Source organism: Procambarus clarkii, chromosome 86 (genome assembly GCF_040958095.1).
Source record: "Procambarus clarkii isolate CNS0578487 chromosome 86, FALCON_Pclarkii_2.0, whole genome shotgun sequence".
NCBI lineage: Eukaryota > Metazoa > Arthropoda > Malacostraca > Decapoda > Cambaridae > Procambarus > Procambarus clarkii.
In genome coordinates this window covers 16,475,598-16,483,931 of record NC_091235.1, presented here as the reverse complement: position 1 = coordinate 16,483,931, position 8,334 = coordinate 16,475,598, and the positions used below count along the sequence as shown (strand labels likewise).

The window sequence follows — 8,334 nt, the reverse complement described above, 5'->3', positions numbered from 1 at the left end:
TAGGCTCTTAGCACCGCCTTTCGATCATTCTAAAGTGAATACAACGAACCACTTCCCGCGTTTTTACCCATACCTCACACACGACCTTGATGCGCCATCTTGCGGCCACCACCACTACCCCCGTCTAGTTAGCAGGGGCCAGATTCACGAAGCAGTTACGCAAGCACTTACGAACCTGTACATCTTTTCTCAATCTTTGGCCGCTTTGTTTATAACTATTAAACAGTTAAAGAGCTCCGAAAGCACCAGGAGGCTGTTTATAACAATAACAACAGTTGATTGGCAAGTTTTCATGCTTGTAAACTGTTTAATAAACGTAACCAAAGCCGTCAAAGATCGAGGAAAGATGTACACGTTCGTAAGTGCTTGCGTAACTACTTCGTGAATCTGGCCCCTGGACTCTAAGACTAAAAGTGTACTTGAAGTGATCAGTAACTTTAGTGCAGCTTAGTGAGGGCCGGGCGGCAGGAGCCGCTGGTACGGAACCGTCCTATGTACTTGCATAACAAGTTCTGTAATGATAGGGGTCTACAGGCAGGTCCGGTCTTGCCTGGTGGCGCTCGTTCGAGCCCCTGCAACTGGTGTCTATTTCCTACAAGGTCGCAAACCCCCCCTCAAACCCCCCAAATCCCCCCCCCAAATCCCCCCCCCGAACCACTCCTCAAACCCCCAAAACCAGGCAGCCTGATTTTTTTCTGGCGGCGGTTAGTTTTTTATGCACCCCATACTCATTCTGTGAGCGGTAGCGCAAAAAGGGTTACAGAGGGCACAAAAGGTCTTTATCAGACCTCAACGGTGATTAATTACACTAACAATTTCATGTATCCTTCACACCTTACAATGACAGTGTCAGCTAGTTACAGAGAATGTTCTATTTGAAGAGCTATAAATTTACAGTAAATCATTATACATTAATGGTAGCCTATGGCTGTCTGTCCTGCCTCTAATGCGTCTCCGTTACTCAGGCGGGTTTAATCGATCCTACAGCCTCACCTTCAACTCCGGGAACAATTTCAATACCCATCATCTCACACGAGATCTGTGGACGACTTCCATAAACCCAATGCGCCTGTTGGACCAAGAACTTCTCACAAGTCAAGCCTGGGCCCGGGCCGGACTTGGGGGAGTAGAAGAACTCCCAGAACAACATCCAGGTACAATCTGTTCACCAAACAGCAAACAAGTCTACTTCTTGCACTTGTTCTATCTCTTGCTTAGTTCTTTGTCTCCCTCAGTCCTAACCCGCCAAACACACACCGAAACTACGACGTTGGTACAACGTCGTAGTTTCTGTACACTTACGACCCTGTACATCTTTTCTCAAGCTTTGACGGTTTTGTTTACACTTATTAAACAGTTTACATGAATGAAAACTTACTGATCAACTGTTATTATTGTTATAAACAGCCTCCTGGTGCTTCGGAGCTCAGTAACTGTTTAATAATTGTAAACAAAGCCGCCAAAGATTGAGAAAAGATGGACAGGTTCGTAAGTGCCTGCGTAACTGCTTCGTGAATCTGGGTCCAAGAACCAGGGATGAGGACAGACTAACAGTAAGGTGCTCCCCACATACTGTGAGCGACAGACACACTACACAAGTACACTTAACACTCCACCAAGAATTACTTTATCCTTGACCCAAGAGAAGAAAATAATCAACACGGAATATACAGTCGTATCTTCTCTGATGAGTTGAGCTGAAAACACATTCAACATTCTCAAAATTTTCAGAAGGGTGAAGATGTATTATTAAATACGAAAGTACTTAAGGAAATTCCTGTTTCAATTCTTCCTCCGTGATCTGACACTGTCATATATATATATATATATATATATATATATATATATATATATATATATATATGTCGTACCTAGTAGCCAGAACGCACTTATCTGCCTACTATGCAAGGCCCAATTTGCCTAATAAGCCAAGTTTTCATGAATTAATTGCTTTTCGACGACCTAACCTACCTAACCTAACCTAACCTAACTTTTTCAGCTACCTAACCTAACCTAACCTAACCTATAAAGATAGATTAGGTTTGGTTAGGTAGGGTTGGTTAGGTTCGGTGATATATCTACGTTAATTTAAACTCCAATAATAAAAAATTGACCTCATACATAATGAAATGGGTAGCTTTATGATTTCATAAGAAAAAAATTAGAGAAAATATATAAATTCAGGAAAACTTGGTTTATTAGGCAAATCGGGCCTTGCATAGTAGGCTGAGAAGTGCGTTCTGGCTACTAGGTACGACATATATATATATATATATATATATATATATATATATATATATATATATATATATATATATATATATATATATATATATATATATATATATATAATTCAGGGTATATTTTACCCTCTAGTGAGGAAGGATATACCATTCGTGACAGACATGTGTGAATGTTTCGTCGGCTGCGTACATACGGTATTAATATATGAACCTGTAAACAAGAACACGAATGCACAAGCATCAGAGTCGAACTTTTACAGACACACATCATTCGTGAAGCTTGGAACGCCTCGCGAAGCTTGAGAAAGTAACGAGATCCTCAGGGATCTCTAATGTAAACAACGGCATGTAAATCAACACATCAACATTCATCTCAGGAACACAATGACTCGTCCAGGAAATAGGACAAGGACAAAATATGGTGACATGATGACAGATTACCTCAAGAGCCATATATACGAACTGCTGCGGGAGGTCTTAGAGCGACATCAGGAGCGCCAGGAGCCTTCAAGTAGCACCAAGAGCCTTCAAGGAGCACCAAGAGCCTTCAAGGAGCACCAGGAGCCCTCAAGTAGCACCAGGAGCCTTCAAGGAGCACGCGTGGTGGTGGTGGAACACTGACTATATACGCTTGGAAGGGATCCTGAGGGCGCTCGGGGAAAGGGGATCGAGTCGTGTCTCGTCTCTCTTTCCCCTACAGGGCCGTGGACCTCTGGGGGCCCCCTCGACCCCCCTGAACCCTCGACCGCTGTCGGAGTCGATGTCCGGGACGTCGGTCGGTGGGAAGTGTGACGTCAATGGTGACCTGGCTCGCGTAATGTCACCTATATGTACCTTTTCACTGTGGTGTGTGTATGTGTGTTTACTGTGTGTGTATAGGTACTGTTTGTGTGTGTATAGTTACTGTGCATGTGTATATAGTTACTGTGTGTTTGTGTGTGTGTACTCACCTAGTTGTACTCACCTAGTTGTGTTTGCGGGGGTTGAGCTCTGGCTCTTTGGTCCCGCCTCTCAACCGTCAATCAACAGGTGTACAGGTTCCTGAGCCTATCGGGCTCTGTCATATCTACACTTGAAACTGTGTATGGAGTGAGCCTCCACCACATCACCCCCTAATGCATTCCATTTGTCAACCACTCTGACACTAAAAAAGTTCTTTCTAATATCTCTGTGGCTCATTTGGGCACTCAGTTTCCACCTGTGTCCCCTTGTGCGTGTTCCCCTTGTGTTAAATAGACTGTCTTTATCTACCCTATCAATCCCCTTCAGAATCTTGAATGTGGTGATCATGTCCCCCCTAACTCTTCTGTCTTCCAGCGAAGTGAGGTTTAATTCCCGTAGTCTCTCCTCGTAGCTCATACCTCTCAGCTCGGGTACTAGTCTGGTGGCAAACCTTTGAACCTTTTCCAGTTTAGTCTTATCCTTGACTAGATATGGACTCCATGCTGGGGCTGCATACTCCAGGATTGGCCTGACATATGTGGTATACAAAGTTCTGAATGATTCTTTACACAAGTTTCTGAATGCCGTTCGTATGTTGGCCAGCCTGGCATATGCCGCTGATGTTATCCGCTTGATATGTGCTGCAGGAGACAGGTCTGGCGTGATATCAACCCCCAAGTCTTTTTCCTTCTCTGACTCCTGAAGAATTTCCTCTCCCAGATGATACCTTGTATCTGGCCTCCTGCTCCCTACACCTATCTTCATTACATTACATTTGGTTGGGTTAAACTCTAACAACCATTTGTTCGACCATTCCTTCAGCTTGTCTAGGTCTTCTTGAAGCCTCAAACAGTCCTCTTCTGTTTTAATCCTTCTCATAATTTTAGCATCGTCCGCAAACATTGAGAGAAATGAATCGATACCCTCCGGGAGATCATTTACATATATCAGAAACAAGATAGGACCGAGTACAGAGCCCTGTGGGACTCCACTGGTGACTTCACGCCAATCGGAGGTCTCACCCCTCACCGTAACTCTCTGCTTCCTATTGCTTAGATACTCCCTTATCCACTGGAGCACCTTACCAGCTACACCTGCCTGTCTCTCCAGCTTATGTACCAGCCTCTTATGCGGTACTGTGTCAAAGGCTTTCCGACAATCCAAGAAAATGCAGTCCGCCCAGCCCTCTCTTTCTTGCTTAATCTGTGTCACCTGATCGTAGAATTCTATCAAGCCTGTAAGGCAAGATTTACCCTCCCTGAATCCATGTTGGCGATTTGTCACGAAATCCCTTCTCTCCAGATGTGTTACCAGGTTTTTTCTCACGATCTTCTCCATCACCTTGCATGGTATACAAGTCAAGGACACTGGCCTGTAGTTCAGTGCCTCTTGTCTGTCGCCCTTTTTGTATATTGGGACCACATTCGCCGTCTTCCATATTTCTGGTAGGTCTCCCGTCTCTAGTGATTTACTATACACTATGGAGAGTGGCAAGCAAAGTGCCTCTGCACACTCTTTCAGTACCCATGGTGAGATCCCATCTGGACCAACCGCCTTTCTAACATCCAGATCCAGCAGGTGTCTCTTGACCTCCTCTCTCGTAATTTTGAACTCCTCCAAGGCCGCCTGGTTTACCTCCCTTTCTCCTAGCACAGTGACCTCACCCTGTTCTATTGTGAAGACCTCCTGGAACCTCTTGTTGAGTTCCTCACACACCTCTCTGTCATTCTCTGTATACCTGTCCTCGCCTGTGTGTGTGTGTGTGTGTGTGTGTGTGTGTGTGTGTGTGTGTGTGTGTGTGTGTGTGTGTGTTTGAGAGAGAGTGAGAGAGAAATATATGTAGCAACTACGATTGGGAGTCACTACATAAGACCACCGACGGTTAGAAAGGTGGGGCCCAAGAGCTAACAGCTCAATTCTGCAGACGTACATAGTGAATACAAATTGTAGGAATACGCACACATGCACACGCATACACATACATGTGCACACACACACATACGTCTATATATACACACATTTGGAATCATTAGAATCCTGCATACCACATATGTCAGACCAATCCTGAAGTATGCAGCTCCACCACTTGTCCATACCGTGTCAAGCACAAGACGAAGCTGGAGAAGGCTCAAAGGCATGCTATTAAACTAGTCCCAGAACTAAGAGGCACGACTTACGAGGAAAGGCTGCATGAATTGCACCTCACGTCGCTGGAAAACAGAAGAGTTCGGGGAGACATGATTACCACATATAAAATGCTCAGGGGGAATAGAGTAGATAAAGATAGAGTTCCCAACAATGGTGGTACACGCATAAGGGGACACAGGAAGAAACTGAGTATCCACATGAGCCCAAGAGACATTAGAAAGAACTTTTTCTTTCAAATCCTCAGTTTGACTTAAAGTGGAATGAACAATCGACTTGAGAATGGTCCAGGACGGACCGAAACGTCGTCGTCCCTTCACCTTCTAGTGTGTGGTCTGGTCAACAAGTGGAATGAAGAGAGATTCATGCCAGCAATAAGATAAACAAATCAAGAGAGAATATAATATCCCGTGATTCAATAAACTGTGGCTGTAAGCAAATGCAACAAGCAGGAGGGAGTATAGGAAATACAGAGACCAACGGTCAGAGGAAATCCAGGAATAGCAGCAACGTAATTCTTTTTTCCGCTACCGGTCACAGGATGAGTATGGGGGTCCACTACCACTCACAGGATGAGTATGGGGGTCCACTACCACTCACAGGATGAGTATGGGGGGTCCACTACCACTCACAGGATGAGTATGGGGGTCCACTACCACTCACAGGATGCGTATGGGGGTCCACTACCACTCACAGGATGAGTATGGGGGTCCACTACCACTCACAGGATGAGTATGGGGGTCCACTACCACTCACAGGATGAGTATGGGGGTCCACTACCACTCACAGGATGAGTATGGGGGTCCACTACCACTCACAGGATAGATATAAGGATCCACTACCACTCACAGGATAGATATAAGGATCCACTACCACTCACAGGATAGGTATAAGGATCCACTACCACTCACAGGATAGATATAAGGATCCACTACCACTCACAGGATAGATATGGGGGTCCACTACCACTCACAGGATAGGTATGGGGGGTCCACTACCACTCACAGGATAGATATGGGGGTCCACTACCACTCACAGGATAGGTATGGGGGGTCCACTACCACTCACAGGATCGATATGGGGGTCCACTACCACTCACAGGATAGGTATGGGGTGCATAATAAATGAACTAATCAAGAACAAATACGAACATGTACGGACGGTATTGGCATCCAATGCAGGTGGTAGCTGGGTTCCGCAGGGGTGGTAGTGGCCCCAGATGGTGGTAGAGGAGATGAGTAGTTATGGTAGTGGTGATATAATGGTGGTGAGTGGGGGGTTGATGGTGGTGGTTGATGGTGGATGGTGGTGGGAGTGTGGTGACGCCGTGAGTGGGAAGGCTCAACTGAGCTCTGGAGTATTGTGACCTTGCTCCCTGTGTTGCGTACCCCTCAGAGGCCTTCCCAAGGGTGTGTTGCTGGCCTTGTCAAGGGTGTGTTGCTGGCCTTGTCAAGGGTGTGTTGCTGGCCTTGTCAAGGGTGTGTTGCTGGCCTTGTCAAGGGTGTGTTCCAGGCATTGTCAAGGGTGTGTTCCAGGCCTTGTCAAGGGTGTGTTCCAGGCCTTGTCAAGGGTGTGTTCCTGGCCTTGTCAAGGGTGTGTTCCAGGCCTTGTCAAGGGTGTGTTGCTGGCCTTGTCAAGGGTGTGTTCCAGGCCTTGTCAAGGGTGTGTTGCTGGCCTTGTCAAGGGTGTGTTGCTGGCCTTGTCAAGGGTGTGTTGCTGGCCTTGTCAAGGGTGTGTTCCTGGCCTTGTCAAGGGTGTGTTCCAGGCCTTCCCAAGGGTGTGTTCTTGGCCTTACCAAGGCTGTGTTCCAGGCTTTACCAAGGCTGTGTTCTTGGCTTTACCAAGGCTGTGTTCTTGGCCTTACCAAGGCTGTGTTCTTGGCCTTACCAAGGCTGTGTTGCAGGCTTTGTCAAGGGTGTGTTCCTGGCCTTACCAAGGCTGTGTTCCTGGCCTTACCAAGGCTGTGTTCTTGGCCTTACCAAGGCTGTGTTCTTGGCCTTACCAAGGATTATATTGCACCTGAGTGACGGGGGGGGATTACATTGTCCTTGAGTTAGAGAAAGAGTTGAAAGTGTACTAAAAATACTCACAGGACTCCAAGTGACGACTCAGAATTTCGCAACATCACGCCGTGATTAGACGAGGCTGACTATCCTGCCTTAACTACTGTCCCTGACAGTGACTATCCTGCCTGGTCTACTGTCCCTGACAGTGACTATCCTGCCTTAACTACTGTCCCTGACAGTGACTATCCTGCCTGGTCTACTGTCCCTGACAGTGACTATCCTGCCTTAACTACTGTCCCTGACAGTGACTATCCTGCCTGGTCTACTGTCCCTGACAGTGACTATCCTGCCTGGTCTACTGTCCCTGACAGTGACTATCCTGCCTGGTCTACTGTCCCTGACAGTGACTATCCTGCCTGGTCTACTGTCCCTGACAGTGACTATCCTGCCTGGTCTACTGTCCCCGGGAGCATACTCGCTGGGAGTATGCTGAACAACCGCGGACCTCTGATGTTTATACAGTGTTCTCTGGTATTACCTATGGCAACCCTTACACTTTTTCAGTTCAAATCTGCATTTCCTTCCATACCGTACCTACTGCAGTAGATACAGCCAACTTATTGCAGTAGATACAGCCAACTTATTGCAGTAGATACAGCCTACCTATTGCAGTAGATACAGCCTACCTATTGCAGTAGATACAGCCAACCTACTGCAGTAGATACAGCCAACCTACTGCAGTAGATACAGCCTACCTATTGCAGTAGATACAGCCAACCTACTGCAGTAGATACAGCCAACCTACTGCAGTAGATACAGCCAACCTACTGCAGTAGATACAGCCAACCTACTGCAGTACATACAGCCAACCTACTGCAGTACATAGAGCCTACATACTGCAGTAAATACAGCCTACCTATTGCAGTAAATACAGCCTACCTATTGCAGTACATACAGCCTACCTATTGTAGTAGATACAGCCTACCTATTGCAGTAGA

General features: G+C 46.4%; 1 protein-coding gene across 4 annotated transcripts in view; it reads right to left on the bottom strand.

Annotated features, from left to right (window-relative positions):
- Positions 1-8,334, bottom strand: part of LOC123767720 (proton-coupled folate transporter) — a 117,350-nt gene that overhangs the window by 26,063 nt on the left and 82,953 nt on the right. For 2 of the 4 annotated variants that reach the window (XR_011225585.1, XM_069317153.1), the window contains exon 1: positions 6,482-6,660. The exons of 1 other annotated variant lie outside the window; for it this stretch is intronic. Coding sequence is in view for 2 of the 3 variants with exons in the window: in XM_069317153.1 (XP_069173254.1) it covers positions 6,482-6,502 (21 nt within the window). In the remaining variant the exon portion in view is untranslated. Of the gene's footprint in view, positions 1-2,684; positions 2,835-6,481; positions 6,661-8,334 lie in introns of those variants that run through there. One more of the 4 variants, XM_069317155.1, reaches the window with a different exon arrangement.